Source organism: Canis lupus, chromosome 8, assembly GCF_048164855.1.
Source record: "Canis lupus baileyi chromosome 8, mCanLup2.hap1, whole genome shotgun sequence".
In the NCBI taxonomy this organism is placed as follows: domain Eukaryota; kingdom Metazoa; phylum Chordata; class Mammalia; order Carnivora; family Canidae; genus Canis; species Canis lupus.
In genome coordinates this window covers 43,331,142-43,355,640 of record NC_132845.1, presented here as the reverse complement: position 1 = coordinate 43,355,640, position 24,499 = coordinate 43,331,142, and the positions used below count along the sequence as shown (strand labels likewise).

The following is a 24,499-nucleotide window of genomic DNA, read 5'->3' as shown; positions in this document are numbered from 1 at the left end:
TTAAACATTTAGATTCTGGGGTCCTGCCACATATCTACCCAATCAGAATCCCAGAGGGGAGCCCCGAAATCTGTCTGCTGAGAAAGCTACTGTATGGCCCAGCAACTGCATTTCCATGGCCTCTCATGTCACCAAACACCATCAAAGGAAAGCTTGTCCATTGTATGAAGTAGGCTATCGTGTTGCCGACTTCCAAGGAGCAACCTATGGAGTGGAGTGAGTTTCGGAGGTGAGTATCTAACTGACTTGGTGACCTGGATCTTAGGCGCAGGAGTACAGCCATTGTCCAGTGGCAGTGTCCACTTCCTTCCCTTAAAACCTAACCCTCTAGCATGCACAGAATGTCATACAGCTAACAAATAAGGGAAATGAGGATGCTGGCTGTTTCAGGGGCCATTCTCTCACTGGGCAAGCTAAGAAAATCCCCAGTCCCAGTCTTATCGATGGAGGGTTTGGTGGCATCATTGCTGCCCGTGGGCACCGGTCATCAGCACCACAGCACTGCCGAGGTAGGTAACCAGATGAAAGGGAACATTTCACCCACCCACCAAACACCGTCCCCAAGCATCATCGTGATTCCTGTCTGACCCCAAGGCGAACCACACTGGCCTAAAATCAGTACCCTGTGTGTCAGGGAGACATGGAGGTGGGGCAGAAATAGGTTTGAAATCCATGTAAAGTTCATGAACTACAAAGCAAGTAGTTCACTACATTCCCAGGTTCTCACTTTGTTTTGAAGTCAGATAATATATATGGATTCTTCTTATCTTTACTTTCATTTTTCTGCTAAACTTTGCTCTTTCTCCTCCCCTCTCTCTCTTTTTGAGATCCTCAATATTTCTTATTTCCAGCTGCTGAGATGACTAGGAGAGACTCTAGAAAGTTGGGTTCAGAAGTGCTTGCTTCGACACAGTCCCCAAATACCAAAGGGACTGTCCTCCTTCTTCCATCAGACAGGCTCCCGCAACCCCCAAGGGCACCAGGTCATATGGCCTCCCTGGGCCAGAAGACTGCCTGGATTCTTGTCTGGAGAATGACGCCAGGTACCGGCCGTTTGTAGGTATCCGCTCTGTCAAGGGCAGGTGCTGGACACCTCTTTGAAACCCGTGCCGAGGCTACTTCTTTTATCCTGCCTCAAGGTCAGAATCCAATCTCAAGGAAACCACAACTCAGAATTCTTCAAAACATTCTGAATATTTTTATCCCAGCCTTAAAAAGGGGAACGGAAGCAGCACATTCTGGACTTGGCCTGCGAGCACAGCAGCTGGTTGCAATGCCGGGTGTGGAATCCTTAGCGTTCTAGGATGCACAGGGCTCCTGGCTGCAGGAGAGGCACTGCTCCGGGGAAGGCATGATGGTGGGGAACCCGAGATGGACTGCCAGCCCAGCGTGACTGGCTTATTTTAAAATCCACTGTGAGTTGTTATTCTGACCTTCCCAAATCCCAGTTATTTTTCTGTTTTGGTTTTGTGGAATATGCTTAGGGGATGGTTCCCCCCCCCCCCTTTTTTTGGCAATTAATGCACATATAACATTTTATTTGTTAAATAAAGGCTCTGAAGCACCCAGGATGCAAGAGCACACTGGTTTTTCCTCTTATGTGAAAATCCTCTAGTTGCTGGTACAGAGAGAGAACTATCCATTAAGAGGGGAGCTGTGGATATGTGTCTAAAAATTCATTTCTCTGTGGGGCTAAGAGCTTCATGTCTCATTTCTTCCGGTTCACCTTTGCAGGTGCGGCTCCTTCTCCCTGGAAGACCGCCCTCCCTCTTTCCCCTCCCTGGGAAATTCTTACTCATGACAATAGCCACTCCGAGCTTCAATGCCCCTTCTTCCAGGAAGCCTTCCACCCCTGACGGTATTGGTCTGCTTGCCTGGCTTCTCAGCAGCCACACACGTGCCACAGAGCACAGCGTGTGTAGTATGACAGTTGTAGGTCTTAATGGGCTGTGTCCTCCACCTCTCAGGAAAATCTATGAGGACGGGAAACACCTCTGACCCACTCACCACGGATTCAGCCATCATCTTGTACCTGGATGGAAGCAGGACTCACAAATACATAATGAATCAAAGCTCAGACTCCCTATTTCCTGGATACATGAAGAAGTAGCTGTCTCTGGCTGTATCCCCCAAATCCATTGTTTCAGAGTTAAACAACATGTTTTTATATCCCCTAAAAGGAAAAAAAATGAATTATGGGATCTCTCAGCCCTAACTGCTCTCAAATTCTCATTTTTGAAGTCTGGCGCATCCTTTTAAAATGTGGTTTCCCTGTATATTAGCTATTCATGGACACGTGAGCTATGTAGGCTGTACGTTCTCAGGAGGACATAGATCCTGCCTGTGTTTGTAGGGGGAATACACACATGCACACACGTGCACCCCAAACACCCAGAACACAAAGCCATCCTCACTGAGCCCTGAGTGACCTGCCTCAGGGACCGGCTCCTAAGACAATGGCCAGAAGGTGAGCTCCTCACTCTTAGGAGCCCACCTGCTTCCTGGCTGCTTCTCCTGCACCAAATGATGAACATGAGGTCGTGGTGGTGGTTCAGGTTTCCCAACTACGTAAATGGAAATGTTCCTTTAAATAAGGTCCTTTCCAGGACGCCTGGGTGGCTCAGTGGTTGAGCATCTGCCTTCGGCTCAGGGCCTGATCCCAGGATCCTGGGGTCGAGTCCCACATCGGGCTCCCTGCATGGAGCCTGCTTCTCTCTCTGCCTGTGTTTCTGCCTTTCTCTCTGTGTCTCTCATGAATAAATAAATAAAATCTTTTTTTTTTTTTAAAGGCCCTTTCTTGTTGAGGATAAAGTCAAGTCTGAAAAATATCCATGTGTGAGCTGCTGTTGCCATTTAGTTCTCCAAAGGACAGTCTTGAGGACGCTCCAGTCATACCTAAACAGCCTCAGCACTTGCCAGACTGCCTTTTTTGGAGGGAGCATACCCACCCAGGCTCTTCTTGATGTCTCCTAATCAAAAGTAAAAAGCAGGTTCACAAACTCAGTTGCTGGATGTGGCAAACTTAAATGGTCTCCATTGCTAAAGCCCCAGAGACAGGCTAATCACGGCAATGACGGAGGAAGTATTAAAATAGTATCTCCATTGTACTTTCAAAATAGCAAACGATATTCTTCTAATGTCTCAAAACAGCTCTCGAAAAAGGAATTAAATAGCTTCTCCCCACTGGCAAAAGTTACAAACCAAAATATAAATTAAATATAAATTTAAAAAATTAAAACTTTAAAAGCAGTATCACTACAGACTCAGGATTAGATGATGAAAGTTGGCTAACATTCCGGGTCATCTTCTAGGATTTTGCCAAGAATGCATAAAGCCTGAGTGAAAAGGATTAGTTAGGCTGGGCACATTTTTTCTTTTCTTTTCTTTTCTTTTTTCTTTTATTTTCTTTTATTTTTAAGAAATTGCTACACCCAATGTGGGGCTTGAGCTCACAACCCTGAGATCAAGAGTCACATGCTCTACTGACTGAGCCAGCCAGGTGCCCCTGGGCACAAATTTTCTTAATGCACTTTACGTTGCAGGCATAGAAACAGCCCTTATAATGATTTTCATACAAGAAGCAGAAAGAGGGGCACCTGGGTGGCTCAGTGGTTGAGCATCTACCTTCAGCTCAGTTCGTGATCCTGGGGTCCTGGGAGGGATCCACATTGGGCTCCCCACATGGAACCTGCTTCTCCCTCTGCCTGTGTCTCTGCCTCTCTCTCTCTGTGTGTGTCTCTTATAAATAATAAATAAATAAAATCTTTAAAAAAAAGAAGCAGAAAGGAAATTAACTTCTGTTTCCCCCAGCCTAGAGGTCATGTCACTGATCTAAGAATAACTAAAATATCTGAAATTCTGGGAGAAGAAGACCCCTGAACTAGCAGAACCAGAGAGTATAATGAATTGATATTTTCCCCCTCATCCAGCATATCGCAACATCATTTTGGGTGTGGAGAGGAGAATAACTAGAATTTTCTTCCCTCACATCAATCTGCATCATCCTAGTTAGGAGGGAAAGGGTGCAGACTGCCCAAGGAATAATAAGTCTGCTTCACAGGAAGGAGGTGGTTGCTGTGCCCAAGAGGGCTGGCATTTGTCCCTTTTGAGAAAACCATTTCTTCTTGTAACCCTCCTAGATGTTGACTTGTCCCAAACTGCTTGCGTGAGGATAGTTAGGGGGCTAAATCCAGCATCTCTCTGTATCTGATAAGCAATTTGTCCCAATATCCACTTGTGCAGTCTGAGGATGCAAGAAGGGAGCTTAGAATTCCTGACAGCCTGGGGACCGGCGCTCTAGAAACCAGTCAGAGGCATTGAAAGTGGTCACTTTCTGGCTGCTGAGGTCAATCTCTGAGTTCTTCAGCAGGACTGGCACGGCTCAGCATCTATGGCTAAGCCGAGTGCACTGCTTTCCTCAAGGGAGATTCCAACAGAGTTCTAGCGTTTTCTGTGCGTGCAGTGGGATGAGGACACTTTAGCAACCACAAAACCCCGGTGGGCAAAGGGGTATTTTGCATTCAGATGAAGCCTTGGCATTTCCTTAAAACAGGAAAACTCGGTGTGGATAACTTTAACGACGGGCCTGGAAGGTTTGTTAAAACACAGATGGCTTGGGCTCCCATTCTGAGCATCTGATTTAGGAGGTCTGGGCTAGACTCCGAGAATTTGCATTTCTGGTAAGTTCCTAGGTGTTTCTGCTCCAGGGACTGCATTTTGATGAGCACTGTTAAAGGGGATGCTTTGAGAGAGGTGGGCCTTTTTTCCCTCAACATATTTCCATGTTGAATGTGCGGAGCCTTTCCATATTGCCCTGATTTTTACTAACACTTTTAGCTCTGGGAAAATCTATTTAAATATTGGTCTTCTACAGGAAAAAAAAACCCAAAAAACCAAAAAACTAAACACCAAAAAACAAATTCAAAGCAATGGCAAATTGCAAAATGTGGAGTGGTAAACATACTAATGAATAAAATTATATTCAAAAGGTTGGTGTATATGAAATTCTCTCCCCTACAACCCAGGAAAATAACTGCACTTTATTAATACAGAATAATCACATATTTACCTGCGCATGAGACTATCAACTCACTTTTTAATATAAAGAACATAATTATCACTGAAAAACAAAAATGTAGCAACAACATTATTTTTTAAGCATGGGCAATTTTCCTCTGGAAACTTGATAAATATATATATATAGATAGATAGATAGATAAATAGATAGGTATAAAACAGCAATTTTAAATTACCCCCTTATACATTTAAACTGAACCCAATGTATTTCCCACCATTTTTGAAACTGGAGGAGGTCTCTAAAGGAATTCCCACTGAAGTGTATTTTCACAATGTGCTAATTAAAACAGTGCAGTTGTTTCCCATTATCCATAGCAAACGTTTAAAAATAAGCTAAACAATCCTAAAGTAAATTAAATTGCTTACCTTTGAGCCTCGCTCATTAAAAATAATTTCAACATCTAAGATTTTACCAAATTGCTGCAAAGAAATAGAAATGTTTATAAGCAAGAGAAATGGAGTAAATCATATTATGCACATTGGTAATTGCACCCCAAGTCAGAGTTTGTTTTTTTTCTCTTCCTCTTTTAATATCAAGGATAGACATTTTATATTGTTGTATCCTTAGAGATGTGCTTGAACCAGGAGAAAGCACAACCACACAAACAATTTCCATTTTATTGGATACCCCGCCAGGTGAGATGTCCTAGTACGGGCCTGGTGCAAAATGTGTAATCGAGTGGTTAGTTCTAGTTTCCTTGCTTTATGTGTCCACAGTTGCTTTCCCAGGCACTGAGCAGCAAAGATTAAAAGTGGCTTGTGTGTAACCTGACCCTCCTAGGCTATTCCACTAGCCTCCAGGAGAAAGATCCTTGACGAGGTAAGATTTTGATAGTAAAATGTCCAAGTAGAATCTGATGATGAGGATTGTGGCCCTTGGCCCCATATAAGCTAGGGTAATAGCCAGGCCACATAAGACAAGAACAAACAGATAAAAGCAAGATCCACCACATGGACATCCATCATAATCAAGACACCAGCATAGTTGTGATTAGCCCTGGGGCCGAAACCTACTTCTCTCAAGATGGTTCTCCATTTTGTTAAACAAATAAATAGATTTTAACAATCAGGAAGGATAGGCTCTATAACAAGTGAAAACAACTCCACATGGCTAAGCCCGGAAACATGGTTTCAAATTACAAATGGGGCAGCCAACTGAATTACAGATGCCTGGTTAAATTTAAATTTCAAATTTTTCAGGATAATTATGTCCCCTCAATATTTAAGACAGACTTAATAAAATATGTTATCTAACATTCAAATTCAGCTATTGTTATCCTGCATTTTTTTAAAATTTGCTAAATCTCATAGTCCTAGTGAGAAATGCACATCAAGCAATTTGTGATTCACACCCTGAAAAGAAGGGAATACAGACCCTGAAACCAGAAGCATCTGATAGTCCAAGATCCCTTTCCCCTGACACTGGAGTCCTTTCTCTTTTTCTTAGATTGCATGAAATACAATTCATGGGTGGGTATTTCTTGAGCATGCAGGTGGGAGAGAGCGTCATAAAGGCATGTGACATGGCCCAGGAAAACTATGATGGGAATTTTACCCTGATGCAGAATGAGGGCAAGTGCTCATTTTAGTGATTAAAAAGTAAACAGAACCATATGAAGGAATATGCCCATCCTTCTTTTCCTTTATTTTGAGCTTTTGTATTATTCCATTTGCTTTTGCAGCCTGGATTTTTATTATATCCTTTATTGCCCGAGGAGATTCTGTGTTCCGTCTCTCTCCCCTGGGTGGAAAGCATTAAGCAGCCTCCATGTAGCAGGGGACAGAGTGGTTGGGAGGGGACAGAAAAGGAACAAATGATTAGAACACAGAGAATCAGAGGCAGCCCCCCTGCCCACTGTGCTTCAGTCACACGATACGGCCATGGGGGTAGGGGGCTGAGAGTAAGTGTCAAAAGGGTCCTACTAGGATTTGAGAAAAAAAAAAAAAAAAGATTTGAAACATACAGAGGCTATCCTCTGGAACATACAAATGAATCCACTTTCCTTGGAAAGACAGAAAAAGAAATATGCACAAAACCTTGGTTGAAGAGAAATAGCTCAAAACCTTGAAACAAAAGTAGTTCTGATGGTGGAGAAAAAGGAAACCCAAAGCTATGTCATGGAAACGTGCCCATGCCTCAGGATACAGATGCAGTCAGGGGACTGCGGATGGAATTTGTCTTGTGGAGTGGATGGACGTGCTTCTCTTCTTCCCAGAGAAGTAGAAGGATTGGAAGAAACGAAGATGCTCAGCTGGGAGAGGAGAGGGAAGGAAGGGCTACACTGCCAGAAGGTACAATGGAAATACCAGGAAACTGGTAGCTACCTCAGCCTGCAATTTGTGCACACTCTAATTTCCTTTGGGTCAGGAGAATATTCTACAGAGCATTTTCAGTGCCCTAGATTTGGGCAGAGAATGTTGTTAAAAATAGAAGAAGAAAACTTTCAGTTTTGGGAAATGCGGGATTTGCCGTTCAAAGGTGAACTGAATTTAGTAGTAAACACTCTGCCAGTTTGTGATCTCCCCAGAACCAGTGATTTCCATACGACCTCCTCGGACTATTCAGTCCACACAGATGCTATCATATTTATTTCAGGCCTACGAGCGTGAAAGCACACATATTTATGAACAGGGAAGCTTGTAAAGGACTCCTTCCAAAACCACGAGGCAAATGTCATCGTGGAACATTCTCTAAGCAGTCAACATGAAAACATTCCCTTTAAAATAAGATTGGGTTGAGACAGAACCAACCAATCAAGAAGTAATCCCAGCATGTGTCATTCCCTAAATGAAACAATGACACCATATGCCCTGAAATGGTCTCAAATGTTTGCCTCTCTGGCAGTTGCCATTGGGTGGATGATTCTCAGAGCCAGTGAAACGAGCAGTGAGAAGAACGCTGATATGAGCCCCATTCCTGAGACAGTTGCGTACTATATTTATAGTATCAACAGTTTAATTGGGAAGTTTGGTACTAATGATGTAAACACAGCTGGCACATGTTCAGTTTAAATAGACATGACTCGCAGACTTAACTCGCATTAGTTTGCTCAACACCCATGTGCAGCCGCGTTCAACAACATCTCAGGATCCACGCAAGGTGTCTCAATAGCTGTATCAAGAATAAAATCCGGAAGCTTATAGGGACGCACTGGGGCAAGTACGTACCAGGCATTTTGAGACATTCTCAGATCAAATAATATTTCTCTGAAAAACTGTGGAAGATGCTCAGTGGATACAGCATAAAACATGAAAGTAAAGGTTAGTTCAAAGAGCACACGCAGGCAAAGAAAAAGGCATCATCTCAGTTTTCCTAGGATTGGCTTCATGTTTGGAATGCAGAAATGGAAGGCACCATGCCAGGTCCAAAAAAAAGACTTCACTAGTTATAACAGCATGGTGCATGGAATTTGGCATTAATGCCAAAGGTGCAACCATCTCTATGTTATTACTAAAAAGGTGACTGTGAAAACTTCTTTTGCATGTTCTGAAAGTCACGTGACCTGTTTTTGGGTGACAAGAATGAGTGACTTCAGTCGATCATATTCACACCCAGAGGGTCTGTATTTTGATAACAAAAGCAAGGCTGTGACGTCAACAGGGGTACTGTGCAAATCTTAATCTTACACTCACTGAGTAGCTGGCTTCTGAAAACAGTTCTATGATGCAATATGTCAGGTCAGTGGTCTGGAAATATCATAACCACCTCTCTCACCCCAAACCCAGGTGTGTGTAAATTTTAAATGTTAGGTTAAAGAACCATTCTGTCCAAAAGCAAGCCATCATAATCAATTTGGTGGAAATCCACACGTTCCTTTCATGAGATCATCAACAATTCAAACAGAAAAGATGCACACCCTCATGAATGCTCCCTGAGATGAGGACAGAGCTCAAGAATGAAGTAGCGAGGCCAGAACCAACATTTCTTCCAGTGAAACATCCAGAACCAACGCCCCTGATCTGTTCTCTCACGCCCCAACTGGTGGCGTGAAAAGACTCTGACTCCACCAGGGCCACATAACTTCTTGACCAAGAAATGTTCCATCTTTGAACACCAATAAAAAATAAATTTATAAAAAAAAAAGTAAAAAAAAAAAGAAATGTTCCATCTTGGAAAGAAGGAAGGAAGGAAGGAAGGAAGGAAAGAAAGAAGGAAGGAAATCTCTGAATAGTTAGAAGATTTAATGCCAACCACTAGAACAAATGCTTCCAAAGGAGGAAGAAATGAAGAATATCAAGTACTGAAAAACATAATGGAAGAAAGGTCGCCAGAATTGCAATAAATAGGCCCTGAAGCCACAAATTAAAAACAAAATGTGAAGTACCTACACTGACCATTAGGCCTGCAGAAATTGCAAACTTCACAGCTGAATTATTAATGGTTACAAAAGTGGTTACGAGCACAGCAAGATTTTAGGCAGTTTGGGAAAGGAGCTTCCCTTTTTGTCTTGTTTTGGTTTTGGTTTCAGATCTCCATGGCTGCACTGAACAAAAGGAGACAAAGAAGAAAAGCACAAAAATCTCTTTCAGGATTTTTCTCTGTAATTACTCCCCATTCTAGCCCCTGCCAAAGTGAAGGGGCCAACGCAAAATAGAGCAACAGAAGGAGAGGAGCTATCTCATGTCCAGATGATTTGGAAAAGACCTGCCTGGAATCAAAATGTCATTTCTAACAGTGACTGTGACCTAAAAGAAGAAACCACACTTAATTCTCTCAACTGTGTGGGAAGCCAATCAGAATGTTTACAGATGCTGTTCAACATGATTCATGCCACTAAATGTATCACATAACCAGAATGGGATTGCCTTCCCAGTGCTTGGCTGGAAAGAACAGATTTTTAGTATTTCAATTCCATTTTGTCAGAATAGTGCTTGTAGACTAAGGAGGCCTCAGCATTATTACAAGGAATCCAGGAACCTGTAAGTGTCTGAAAATTTTTATAGCTGAAACTCATACAAAAAAATTCTTCTGTACTTTTAAAATGAACCCAGATGCTGTTTGTGATGAATGAAATTAATTTCAATATTACTCAATGTATGCTGTATTTTCTTAATGGATACTAAGCTTATCTATCATCTTGTCAAGTCGACGTCTTGTCAGCTGCTTGAAAATTATGATTTTTACAGAAACTGGCTCTGAAACCAGTCAATTTTGATCATGGCTTGAAAACTGGTAGTACATTCGATCTTTGACAAGACTTTGCTCTGCATCCCCTGCCCTCGCCCCGTAATAACAGAGAGCCTCAGATATCCGTGCAAGAAAGGGTGCTGTCTTGGGGAGTTCCAGCTGTGGATATTGCCAATACCCCTCTGACTCAGCCGTGTAGCCCTCCGGTGACTTTCAAGATAACCGAGAAGACCAGGGAGGGAAGAGCACCCTCAGGGTGGGTTGCAGTGAGTGACACCAAGAAAGAACACCAGGATGGTCATTAAGAGGGCCAAATTCAAAGCCAACATCCCAGGGACACCTGACGAGTAAAGATGGACCGCAGAGCAAGGCTCTAACCTGACGTGGCAAAAGGAATCTAATTCCTCGGGCTGCCCATCATTCAAACCTGGTCTCACTGCTTTATACACACTTAACCTCCACTTTCACTTTGAATGCTCTGCACTTTTCAAAGTCATCTTTGACCTGAGAGTGCCCGGGGGTATCTCTACTCGGCAAGAGTTAGAGGGCTCAACTCAAGGTTATTACCAAACGAGAGAGATAAAAGTGCAGAAGCTGACCTTTTCCTCTGAAATGTCAGGATTCAAGTCTGGGTATCTGAATATTAGGACGCTAGCTCTGCCTTTGTGTCAGATGCGGACTTGATAAACATCATGCATGTTAAAGAAATAAAAGGTGCAAGCAAGCTAACCCCACAATCGCAGAGTGATGAAACAGAGCTCCCCTTCTCATTGGGGGAATGATGTCTGTTTTGGCCGGGATTAGGCAGTAAAGTTTTGCCTCTTCTTATTCCTTGTGTAACATTTGCATCCATCCACAAACTCTTAGAAGAATCTCCAGGTAGCCAACCTTTACTCTAAGTCAAATGCTAAAGATGTAGTTCTGTTCAGAGAATCCACAGACACCTCTCATCAACGCTAGGATAGATGTCATGGACAAATAGGCTGACTACATTTGAAAAACCGAAAACCAAACCCAACCCAAACCAAACCAAACCAAGCCCCAAACCCTAAAAAGCTAAGGCTATCTAAGCCCTGTCAGAGTTTTGTCCTTTGGCAGAACTGAGCCCGAAGACGTGGCTAACTCATTCCTTCTCAAGGTGGACAGGGCAAGATTTCGTCCAGAAAAAGAATCCGAGTCATCATGTCCCACGAGGAAGCACTCTATCATCTATTTTCTCCTGGTTGATGGTGGTTTCTGCCCTGCTCTGTGTTTCAATCATGGTACCTGGGCAAGGCTGTCATCTGTGGCACAGAACATCACAGCATCTAGAGATACTTCTAGAACCATTCAGAGGCACAGGACCTCTGAATCCTCATCATTGGTTCCAGGAGAATGTATACTGCAGGAGGCAAGTCAGACTTAGAAATCTCTGGCTTTCTTTGTTTTGCTTTTCAATGAAGCTTAATGCAGAACTCATTAATCTCTAAAGCTGCCTCTGAAATCTTAAATGCCCGGTGCCTGGGAAAGAGTGAGGTCTGTAGGAATACGGCATGATAACCGTGGCACATACAAAAGAAAGAAGAGCTGAAAGGACACAGAATGTTTATTTCAGTCATGACATGGGGCCCTGAGCTACTCGATTTAGGATCGTCAATGGGCTCCTTTCAATGCTATTTCTCCTGGGAGCTCATTTCCCATTTGACCTTCCAGTTACTAATTAGAAGACCATTTGGCAAATGGGAACATGGTGAACGTATACAAAGACACTTACACTAAAATCATAAAGAGACTCTGGCCCCACTATACCTACAGACTAGGATTTAAAATGCCTTTCTTTTCCCCCATGCAAACATCTCATCTTCATGTTATAAATACCAAAGACTTACATGAGGAGGAAAGGGCTCCGGGGACCCCAGAGTGGGCACAGCAGAGGAGAAACGCACTACTTACACCAAACATTTGTCGGAGGTCCGGATCCCGGAACCTGAAGGGGATGTTGGAGACGTGCAGCCGCTTGGGCTGGGACTTGTTTTCTGTGTTTTCAGAAGGTTGTGTCTGGGGCTGGCCATCCGTTGGTGCCGCGTCATCTGTCTGCTAAAAGGACAAGAGTAAAGAGGCTCTGAGTGGACCTGTGTGCTCTTTCCAAAGTGCTTTTGCTTCCCCTGAATGGTAGGAAAATGCTGGAACAAAGGAAGAAGGACAAGGAAGGAGCCGCTGGGTCATTCATTCATTCAACGAGTATTTATTTAACATCCAGGCAGACAAACTTCCTGCCCTCATGGAGCATGATTCTTATGGGGGCAGGGGAGGCAATAAGCTTATTAATAAATACATTCGGAACTGGTAGGAGGAGAGCACCGTGGAGAAAAATAAAGCAGGGGGAGGGGTAGTTGGCATGAGGTGTTCGGGGAGTTTTAACAGGCAATCAGAGAAAACCTCCTCATTAAAGGTAGGAGAGGGTATATCCCCTTAATCAAAATCTTAAGATACACCTACATAATTGTTGCGACTGTCCAGATAAAACGTTAGCAAATGTAATAAAACATTTGAGAAGGCTGTTCGGTGTTCTGCAGTCCAAGTAGCCATCTGATTGACTTATTTTTTTTTTTTTAAGGTTTTATCTTCTGATTTCTTGGTCATGCACGTCCATACCGTCCATTACAGTTGACTTTGCATAGCTATTTAAGTTTGAATGAATTAAAATTAAGAAAAATATAGAATCTAGTTTTTCCTTCACACTAGCCACAATTCAGGTCCTCGGTAGCCACCCATAGCTAGTGGTTTCCAGGTCAGACAGCATGGATCTAGACACCTCCAGGATATTCTATGGACTATCTTGGTGTCGACAAGGCTACGCTATTAGCGTAACTCATTACTCTGCTTCCCACTCTTGGCATAATAAAAGTCTTGGAAAGCATGATATTATATCAGCACAACATAAGCAGAAACTAGAAGAAAAGTCATAGTAATATTTGGTATCATTATAGCCATCCCCATACTCTTGGTTCTAGAGATGCTTCTAGATACTTTCTCTGCAATTAGCATCTATTGCCTCTGGGTGGCAGGTGATGCCATCCACATGAGCTACTTGCTTCTCCAAAACTATAATGGAAAACCTATGTGGAAGCCCATGTAATTTATGAGGAAGGGGTTGGCCTCACCTACTTTTAAACAATGCAGAAGCATATCACTGGGACAAAACCATCAAAGCAACCAAGCAGGTGTAAGATAATAAAGACACAGAGAAGACAACTTCATAAAGTGAAATATATATATGTACATACATATATATAAATTATATTTTTTATATATACATATAAATAGAAATGTTATATATAAAGGTGATTTATAGATCGTATATATCACAATGACATGGGCATAATTAGTGATTTTCTTGCCAATTCTTGTATTTCTTGGCAGACTTCATTTGCATTCTCCTTCCTAGTACCCCCTGAATGGCATTTTGAAGTCAAGATCTCCCAGTGGCTGGCACCCTACTCTTCCAAGCTGGTTTGGTATCAGAAGGATGACCTCTGCAAGTTTGAAGCGCTACGTCATGACAATGACAACACTGAGCTTGGTCATTTTGTCTGTGTTGTTGGAGTGGAATAAAGGAGGAGGATGGTGACAGTCTTCCAACCTGGAAAATGAGTAATAACAATACAGCACACCTTCTAAGGCTCTGTGAAGCCTGAATGCGGTAATATAGGCCAAACCTGGCAGAGTTCTTGGCACATGAACTCAATAAATGGAAGGCAATGAATTTTTTCGAGTGATGGTGACTTTTTCTCAAAATGTCAAAAACAAGGAATGAAAAAGCCTCTCTCAGGAAACAGAGAGAGGAAAGGTTCTCATTTGCTTGTTAAACATGTTTTTACTGAGCAGCTGCTATATATTGGACACATAAGTTAGCCTCTGAACACACGCAGTTCCCAGCTCAGTGCAAGAGAGGGAAGTAGGAGAAAGACAGTCGTGAGGCTGGGATCAGAGTGACTCACAGAGGGCCCAGTAAACCTAAAGCAGAGGCACACCACACAGCTGGATGGTCTCCGAGGCCTGTCAGTTCTGGAGCTTGTGTTTTCCGTGGGAGATGTCTGATGGGAGAGAGGAAGGGGGCCCATGTTGTGCCAGCTGAGGGCAAAGCACAGGCAAAAACGTGGAGGTGAAATTGGGGTCTGGATTTAGTAAGTACATGTTCACCTTAGTGTCACTGGTCATGTGCAGGAAGGACAGTCAGAACAGCACACTGTGGGGGGTGGCAGGGGTAGGATCACAAAGGGTCCTGTGTGCAGAGCAAGAGCGTATATTTCATGATAAAAATGAAGAGGGGCCACTTATGGATCGTCACAGGGTGTGATGTGACCAGCACCCGACACCAGGGCTGAGCCATGGCTGACAAATGATACACGCAGGTCAGATGGTTGGCTGAGTCACTGATGGAGCAGGGGGAGGGATGACGAGTATATCAATAAAGTGATGAGTGAAGGAGTGAATGGTCCACCTACTTTGCATCTTCTAGTGATAATCGCATATGATATTATAATACCCAGGCCCAAACAAAGCAAGGAGCTGTGTTCTCTCTGCTGGTGACATGAGGTGTGGTGACACAACCAAGACCCAGAGATGTCCTTGAATCACGCAGCCGGGATCTTGGTACTCGGACCTAAGACTCTAAGTTTGCAGACTCAGCAGCTGAGACCCTAGCTTGCAGTCCATTTCTTCCCTCCAGTTAGGAGTTGCTGTTCGAATGCAAATTAAAGCAAGCCCCTTCTCATCCCAAGAAAGAAACTTAGATTTGGATTTGTACATAACTGCTGGATGTTTCAGCTTTATAAACCTAATTAGGAATTACAGAGATTATGATTAAACACATTAAATGATTAATAGCATTATGCCGCTCATGTGAAAATTAAAATTAATCATCTTTAGTCAAACAGGACTTTGGAGAAATCTTCGCGTTGTTTCCTTTGATAAAAACATACAACGCTCAATTAATCATTTTGTAGTGCGGGCATGTGTACAAATGCTCATAAATTGTTATGTCGGAATACCTGTGTATTTAAAGTAATTTTTAAAGATAACACGTAAAATGGAAAACAAACCAAAAGTGTTTCTGACATCGCGGGTGAATGGAGAGGAGAGGGAAGAGAGCATCAGAATCCAGAGGCCCACTACAGAGCCTGGGGCATGGAGGGGTGAAGCCTTCCAGAATGGTCCTCACTGACTCTCCTATTGGGTATATCGGGGTGAGACCTTTTGCTGGGAACTGTCAGGGAAAACGTATTTGGGATAAGCCTGGGTTTTAGGTCCCTACATTAACCACCTAAGAAATTACCACAAACATGGTGGCTAAAAGCAACGGAAATATACTCCTTCATGATTGTGAAGCCCAGACATCTACAGTGAAGGTGCTGGCAGGACCACACCCCCTCCGTAGACTCCAGGGGACAGACAATCTTTGCCTCTTCCAGCTTCCGGTGCTTTCTTGGCATGAAGCTGCCTTTCCCCAATCTCTGTCTTCCGATTCACATGGCCTTCTTCCCTCTGTGCATCTGGGACTCACATCTCCCTCTGCCTTTTTCTTCTTATAAGGGCATTAGTCACCCTAAAATTGTAAAGCTCACCCTAGATCTTATCTTGGGATCCTTAATTACATCTGCAAGGACCTTTTGTCCAAATAAGGTCATATTCATGGATTTACGAAGGATGGGATGTGAACACATGTTTTGAAGGCCACATTCAATCCACCATCGTAATCTTCTTCTAAATATGGACAAACCTGAAGTACACATAGCATGAGTAGCTGTTACCAAGGCGGTGGATGCATTTTCTACCACTGAAGTGGCATGAGGTTCTCCAAAGGGTTGGCCTCACACCAGGTCTAGGAGGAGAGAGAATGTCCCTGTCCGAGCTGTCCTAGGGTCCCATCGGTCACACTGGGAACTCTAATGAGTTACCTACATCGAGGAGATGTGAGTCTTCCCTTCACCCCAGTCCGGGCTCTCAGGCTGCTTTGGTGAACCTACCTCTGGATGTAATGACACCCCTCGCTGGGCTGAGAGGCCCTCTGCCAGCCTCCTGAAAGGCAGCCAACACTCTCAAAATAAGGACAGGTCTGTGAGTTCCCTGAACCTAACACTGTACCTCACACTGGTGGATAAGCAGTCACAGCATCCCTGAGAAGGTCGATGAAACTTATGGCAAACACACAGAGTGAAATTTCTAAGGACAAAAATAAAATAATGAGAAAATGCTGAGAAAGCTGCTGAAGAAATTGCACATCCAAGAATGTGTATTCTCAAAAAATGGGGGCTACCTGGTTGGTAGTTACACCCCTGAAGACTAGTACATATCAAGGCTTACTCAGAATGAACGGCTGGAAGAACCACTCTTGATTTACCTGTGTCTGATTCTTCTAAAGTATCATTTCGGCTCCAAAAGTGGGACCTAGCTGAGTCGGAAAGGTGCCTCATAACCATGTTTGGGAGATCAGAAGGTAGAAGAGAAAGACCAAGCAAATGACCCCTGGTCTGCTCGCTCAGAGACAAGAGGAGATTGAGAGAACAAAGGGTGCGAGAGGTAGAAGTAGAATGGCCAGGGCACTCTCCCTCTCAGAACGCTCCAGTCCAGACCCTCACCCTGGGCTGTGAGATCCAGCATGCTTTGGTCCAGACCCCCTTGCTTCCTGAGGTTCCCCTCCTTAACTCACTGGCCACCTGCCTCCTCCTTCCACGCACGCAGCATGCTCCCTCCTCAGGTGTCACACCTCTTCCTCCTTGGACTGGAAAATCCTCTCCTCCTTGGGCTTGCCTGGAAAATTCTCTCCCCAGATGCCCATGTGGCTTGCCGCCTCTTGCCCACCAGCTCTCTACCCCAACAGCACCCACCAGAGAAGTCCTCACTGGCCCTGTTATCACAACCGTCAGCATCTCCTGTCTCCCTAATTGTTCACTCTTTTTATAGCACATACCCCTTCTTGCCTTTGTATTAGAGGCTTCTGTTAGTTTCTACCATGTTGAAACTGTCTTGTCCACCAGAATGTGGAAGTCCGTGAGAACAGAGACCTGGGAGTTTCCATTCACTGTTCTGTCCCTACCATGCCCCGTGCCACCCGCAGCAGTTTGTCAGCAGCAGAAATGCTGACACTGGGGCTGCTTAATTCTTTGGTGTTGGCCGTCCTGAGCACCCTAAGATATTCAGCAGCATTTCTGGCCTCCACCAACCATATGACAGTGAGCAAGACAACCAAGACAAATCTGGGGTTCAGATGTCCCCCTGGGAGGGCAAAACTGCACCATCTAGAACTATACCCCAGAGTGCACAGTACATTCTCGGTGAGTATCGATGGCTTTGCTACAAGTGAGCTGCAGGAGGGCTAACATCACGGCTCCTGCTCTTTGCATACGGGTGAAATGATAAATGCCTGTCTGCTGGGCCCTTCTGAGTGGGGTAAGAAAGCAAAGTATCATGACAGGTAAGTCCCATGAATACACAGGGGATACCTATCGTTCCTATTACGAACAGTGTTAATAACCATTCGCTTTTGTCGTCCATTTCTCGGAGCCCACCGACACTGACGGCTCTCAGATGCAGCCTCCCCATCATGCAGACAAGGCTGCAGGACCCCACTTGGATGGGAAGTCCATTGGCCTCAGGAGGTGGGTTTCCAGGCAGCACTTGGCAGAGGTTCCCAAATAAGCTCATTAGGACGGCAAAGCCAGCTTCTGCTCTGGCGCAGTTCGAAGGCCCTATTAGGAGGCAGGATGTGTGCCGCAGAATTTTTCCTAATAAACAAACTCCCCAGATATCGGCGCAGGTTATAAATGTTAAGAAAACACCACTGGCACTTTAATCTCCTGAAGATCACTTAGTGCTTCCGCAAAGACCTTAATAAAGAACCGCGGGGCTCCCTCTGCTATAATCGTTCCTAATTCAATGAATAGCTCTGAGCAACCCAAGGCTAATCCTAGTGAAATTGGATTTTGATATCGACCAATCCAGGGATGACTGTTGGAGAGAATCTGCAGAGTTTTGTATGTGCCTTTGAGAGTGTGGCCCCGCCCCACGTCTCCTCTCTGAGCCTATGAGGCATTCCTGAGCTCACCTGTGTGCCATCTTCAGGGAGGACCAGGTACCTCGTGGGAGCACAGGCAAAAGATAATTGTCCCTGGATATCTCTGACCTAAACTCCAGGCCTGTCACATACTAGCCCAGCTCCTTAAACCCTTCTAAGCCTGTCGCCTCAGATGCAAGAAGGGATAAAAGATCCCATCAAGAGTTGTCTGTGGTCCCAGGTTGCTGGAGGCGACACAGGTGACCATCACAAGGACGGATGAGTAAAATGCGGTGCAGCTGTCAGCAGAAATCAGAATTCAGAGAGAAATTGGAGGGTTGGAAGCACAGTGCTGAGCGCCTGTAGTGGGGGAGACAACCACAAGAAATAAAACGAGAACGGTACCAAATTATATTTTGCCACCCCAAAATATGCCTCTTTGGCATGAGGGTTATTTTTGGGATGATTATTTTTAAGAAGCAGCAGACACAGGAGAAGCTCAGAAAAGACTAGAAGTTACCCTTTTGTAAGAGAAATTTACATTTATAAGGAAATTCTCCGTTTGTAGGGGTGTCTCCCTCCTGGAGGTCGCAGGAAAAGAAAGTAACTAAATCTCTAGAAACTCTTCAAAAGCAAGACAATAGCCTCAATGGGGAGAACAACCTCACCCTTGATTACTGGGCTTTTCCAGATAAACCCATCGATGACTAGCCCCCCAGCTAGTCAGCATCTTCTGTCTTTAGCTGGAGATGGTGTTCAAGCTGGTGGCTTGGACCATTCCAGGGAGTTAGCTGGTTTTCTTGGGTAGGTCCCATGTCTACAGGAGGTATACCTCTTATTAAGCTCCTATTTCTTCGTCTCCTGTTAATCTCTCTTTTATCAGGGGGTGTTTTAGCCAAGAACCTAGAAGAACACAGGGAAAATTATTTTTCCTCTCTTACACGATGGAAATAAAAAACACATGTACTCACAACCAAGTACTAGATACAGTTCAAGGACGGTGATCATGCGCTTTAGGGCAGTCCCTTTCAATAAAATGAAACAGGGGTCACATACATATCTCAAAGCTCTTAGAAGCCACACTTCAGAAAAGTAAAAAGAAACATGTGGAATTAATTTTTAGGATATATTTATTTTAATCCAATTTATTAAAACTAGTACTTCATATGTAATTAATGTAAATGAAATTTTAAATTATTTTTCCCCTAAGTCTTTGAAATCTGTTTTGTTTTTTTTTTTTAAGATTTTTCTTACATATTCATGAGAGACACAGAGAGAGAGGCAGAGACACAGGCAGAGGGAGAAGCAGGCTCCCTGTGGGGAGCTGGGTATGGGACTTGATCCCAAGGACCCCGGGATCATGCCCCGAGCCGAAGGCAGACGCTCAACCGCTGAGCCACCCAAGTGCCCCAGTCTTTGAGATCTTATATGTAATTTGTACTTACGGCTCATCATCTCAACATGGAGACTCCATTTTCACTGGAAATACCTTATCTATATTTAGACTTCGAAAAATTGACAGTTGAATAGCCAAGATTTTCAAAACACACCTAAAAGGCTTTTAATAACTGAATCAAGTGTCAGTGTTTAAATTTTAATTAAAGTTGAATTTAATTAAACATTCAGTTCCCCAGTCGTACCAGCCATGGGCTCAACAGATACCTGTAGCCGGCAGAAAAATGGTCCCTTCAAAATGTTAATAATACCCTAATCCCTGGAACCTGTGGATATAAAGTTCACAGACTCCCTGAAGGATACACAGACATCCCTGGACCCCTGGATAAGGACCACTGCTGTGTGAGGCCACTCGCCCCTCCCCAATCCCAAGTCGAAACGGTTGATGCTGAACACTACTGTCTACTGGTTGCTTATGAGCCTTGTGTAGAATTGGCTAATGGATCTGGAATAGGATATTGAATATCAAACCGTGCTGAGGTCCTACTCTGACCCCGCTATCGGGCTAGGGGTTTCTCACACCTGATCCCACTGATCCCACCCTCTTAAGCTCAGAGAGGTTAAGTCACCTGTCCAAAGTCACACAGCCAGGAGATGGTGGAGCCAGGACAAGAACCCAAGGTATTTCACTCCATATCCTGCACGCCATACTTCAGCCCTCAATGGCCTCTCAGGGTCAAGGTCTAAAGACAGCCCAGCCCTAGAGGGCACCTGACAAGCGCTTGCACAGAGAAGTGAAATTCGCTGGGAGTTCTAACTGCCTGTGCTCTCAGTCTGGGCGGGAACCAGAGCGACGAGCTCTGTGAATAGGGCCCTATCCCCCAACAACAACCCCAAATCAAACCAAACCAGGCTGCTTCAGATGCTTCCTCTCTCATGAGCCCTTATTAACCATATATATTTTTTTGTTATCAGATTACCTACTTCTCTGACTAGAACACGAACACCTCAATGATAAACACTATATGGAGTAATTTTTTACTGTGGCCCATGATGTGTGCTCACCGAATATTGATTGTGTCATTCCAGAAAAGGAGGTTTGGGTCCAGCTTCTTCTTTTCTCCCTCCCCCCCTTTAGCATCCCAATTCTGCATGAGGGTGTCGAAATCCAACACTCAAGACAGGACGCTAATGAGCACAATTTTCTCCCAGCACAGCCTAGTGAATATTCAGCATCCCTCGTCTCCTACGGGCTTCCTCTTCTCCATGCCCAAAGTGCTTAACGGTGATAAATAAAAAGTGTCCCTTTGAATAGCCAGCTGCTTCTTCCTCCTCCACCAATCAAGTTATTTCTCAGAGAGAAAAGCTTGCGAGTGTCTTCGAGGCATTATTTGATTAAGTTGACAATATTATGTGAGCGATGGTTGAGTACCCACTGCGATGTACTTTGGACCAAATTGATTTGTGTAACGAACACTTGCCCTGTCTCTTCTTGCAGCCTGAATAGTGGTCTTGATTTAGCCAGTAATGCTGGGCGCCAAGTGAATTTACAGGGTCCACAGTCCCTCTCTCTCAATCTGAAGAGAATAGCAGGAGCAGAGCATGGAGTGGCATAATTCAATACATTGTACTATAAGCTCAGAAAATAATATCACAGAGCTCTGCAATATACCTATTTGATTTGATTTGTAAACCTGATAAAAAAGCAATCGAGAAAAGTTCAGGGGGAAAATATATATGTTCTAAGCAAAAATGTAACGATATTGAATGTGTACAAAGAACCAAAAGTACTGGGTGGGAGGGGAGAAAAATCATGCATACTAAATCAACTTCATACCCTGCGTTAGACAATATTGCACATTCTCCATTTAGAACGAAGCAAGATTGTGCAAAGTTATTTTCCATTAAAAATAATAATAATGGTAAGCTCAGGGAATGTGAATTAAAACCCACGTCTCAGGTTTTCTCACAATCTTACTTCAAAACGGGGCTCGTGCAGATTCACTCAGCTTCCTGCTTTTTCATTTTAGCTCTGTAGGCAAACAAATAAGTTAATCACACAGCTTTGGATGTAGTTAATGCCTCCTTCCTAGCTCGGCGGGGCGGATTCCATAGCCAGGTGACACAGATTTAAGAAACTCATCACATTTCCCTCAACCCGAATAAATTCAATGCTCTGCTGGAATGATGAAATTCTTCAGAATGGAGAAGCGCTGCAGGACACAGAAGGGCTGACTCTAAATTCTCTTGCAATTTTTTTTTTTTTTTTTTTTTTTTACTCTTTGAAAGTATAGGATGAGCATACCAGGGGCCAAGTGTTTAACACATCAGTAAAGGTGATGGGTTGCAGAGGTGTCTGTATGAGTGCACTTGAGCTGCTATAACAAAATGCCACAAACCCGAGGGCTTCAGCCACAGACATTTATTTTCCTCGGTTCTGGAGGCTGGGAAGGCTGGGATCAGGGTGTCAGCACACATGGCTCCTGGTAAGGTCTCTCTTCCTGGCTTGCGACCTCTCTGTGTCCTCCCAGGGTGGAAGGAGAATGCTCTCTCCCTTCTTCCCTTCCCTGGGAGGGCACTGATTCCAACATGGGGATCCTGCCCTCATGACTTCATCTAACCCTAATTACTTTCTGAAGTCCCCACCTCCAAATCCCATCACATGGAGGCTTAAAGCTTCAGCGTGAAGGAAGAGAGGGACACAGTTCGGTCTACACAACACTGTCATTGAAGCACAGCCTGCAAACACCTGGGGATATGAAATGTTTTGTCCTGGGGAGAGAAAGGAGTTTCACTGGACTTGGAACCAGGTGTTTGCTTATCATTCAAAATCTATTTATTGAGCACCTACTGTATATCACTCTCTGGGGATACAGCAGGTGGGGTCAGGAATTGGTGTCTACTTATCAGAGGACAGGAATAGTAAGACCATAGAAAGGGCTCCTTCTTTCCTTCTCCATGCTCCAAGTTTCAGTTTTCAGTTCCAAGAACGAGGAGATGAAAATAACTACCACTACTAATAATGTTAACAGCAAACGTTTGTAGACTCTGGAAAAAGTGACCTGGGTTTGAATTCCCACTCCACTCACTTCCTAGCTGTGTGACCTTGAGCAAGTCACGTAACCTCTCTGGGCCTCATTTACTTCACCTCGAAAATAGAAATATCATTAGCACCTCCCCTAGATGAGTCAGTACATGCAAGTGCCCTTCCTAGCCCGTAATTATGATGATGATCAACATCTAGAACAGTGCCTGACACCCGCGAGCCACTTAATAAACATTGGTTGAATGATTAGCACTCTCTTAAGCTCCTTGCATACATTAGACTTCATTGCATCACCTGATGACTCAGAGAAGAAGATTCTATCATTTGTCCCCATCAGATGATAGAGGAACCGCCATCCAGAGGGGTTAAGAGTTGCTTCAGGATGCTCTGTCAGGACAGGGCAGGCAGTGTGGGAGAATGGTTGAGAGCCCAGGCCCTGCAATTTCCCAAGGCAAATCCCTTAAAGAAGATGCAACAGATTTCTGGCCATGTGGTTATTAAAACCTCAGGCCAGTCCATTTTAAAGCTTCCAAAGTCAGTGAGATTCAAACTCTCTCCCTACGGCTGCAGGCCCAAGTCCTGCTAGACCTGAGTCCTGGTCGGGCAGGGGCATTTACTGCCTCCTCACCCCTACCATCCCCTGCTTTGCACTGTCTTCGAGAGGAGCTGCCTCTGGGACCCTCTTCCTCCTTCTCTTTTTAGGTCTTGCTCTTTTGGAGTTGAGGTGGGGGGTGTGTGTGGGGGAACTGAGGAGCCAGAGGGCATTCAATGAAACAGGATGCTTCTTGGTGGTCAGAAGAGAGTGCCCCTCTCTGCTTTCTCTCGTTCCACTGGAGCTCGCATGGGCTGGTGGCTTTGGTGGGTGTGGGGGATACTTGGGTGGTGTGGGGTGGTGACCTGCCAACCCATCGTCCTCCATAGCTGCTGAAGGTCCTGTGTCTTCAAGGTCCATGTGCAACACTGCCCACCCTCCTTGTAGATGGGGGTCCTTACTTCAGTGTTGGCTTCCCGAACATCCTGTGGACTCCTTCCCAGTCCTCTGAACGTCAGGCTCTTCCAAGAGCCCGGGGAGGTGGTAGGTGCCCTCGCACGCTCTCCATGACAGTTCTCCCCCAGCCTGCTGCTTGGGGCTGTGCCAGGGAGCCTCTACGTGGATCCATCCCCGGAGAAGAAGCAGGCACAAGTCTCTATGTTAATGACATCCCTGTACCCAACTGATTCAAGAGACATGTCAAGTTCACCCAAGAACTCTGCGCTGCCTTCTGCTTTGATGACATTATTAAGATGAGCCTTCCCGTTCCCCAGCCTCGCGAGCCTCCCTCTGAAGGAGCCGGCCGCCTCCCCCTCTTGCTGGCAGCCCACTCTCCCTCTCCAGGAGCGAGTCTCTTGAAGATTTATCCTCACCTCACCTTGGCCTCCTGGTTTTCTTCAACCCATCCCACTCAGAAATCAAGGCCAGTTTAAATATTAATTTCAAAAGGGTAAAAAAAAAAAAAAAGTTGATATTTTGTATTGGATCCTCAAATCCACCTAGCTAAAAGATTATTCTCCCCTAACATATTATGCAAGATTTAATTTAACCAAATGGCAAATCTATACATTATGCAAATTTTCCAGGCCTTAAGAAAATTGCTGAACACACAACTCAGTTGCCGGAAAATTGGTGATGAATTTAAGATGGAACTGATCTCAGCTAAAATCCCAGGATTTTCCTTACTAATTACTTCTTTCTTCAAAGAAATGCTTTTGAACAAAGAGACAAGCACTCTGGGGGGTTTGCTCTGGGCGTACTGGGGCTTTTCCAGTATACACAGACACA

The 24,499-nt window shown here is 44.4% G+C and overlaps 1 protein-coding gene across 35 annotated transcripts in view; it reads right to left on the bottom strand.

Annotated features, from left to right (window-relative positions):
• The window catches only part of RBFOX1 (RNA binding fox-1 homolog 1), a 2,033,710-nt gene that overhangs the window by 114,139 nt on the left and 1,895,072 nt on the right, over positions 1-24,499 (bottom strand). For all 35 annotated transcript variants that reach the window (XM_072835692.1, XM_072835700.1, XM_072835693.1 and 32 more), the window contains 2 exons: positions 12,137-12,280; positions 5,443-5,496 (listed from right to left, as the gene is read on the bottom strand). In XM_072835692.1, the coding sequence (XP_072691793.1) occupies positions 5,443-5,496; positions 12,137-12,280 (198 nt within the window). The remainder of the gene's footprint in view (positions 1-5,442; positions 5,497-12,136; positions 12,281-24,499) is intronic.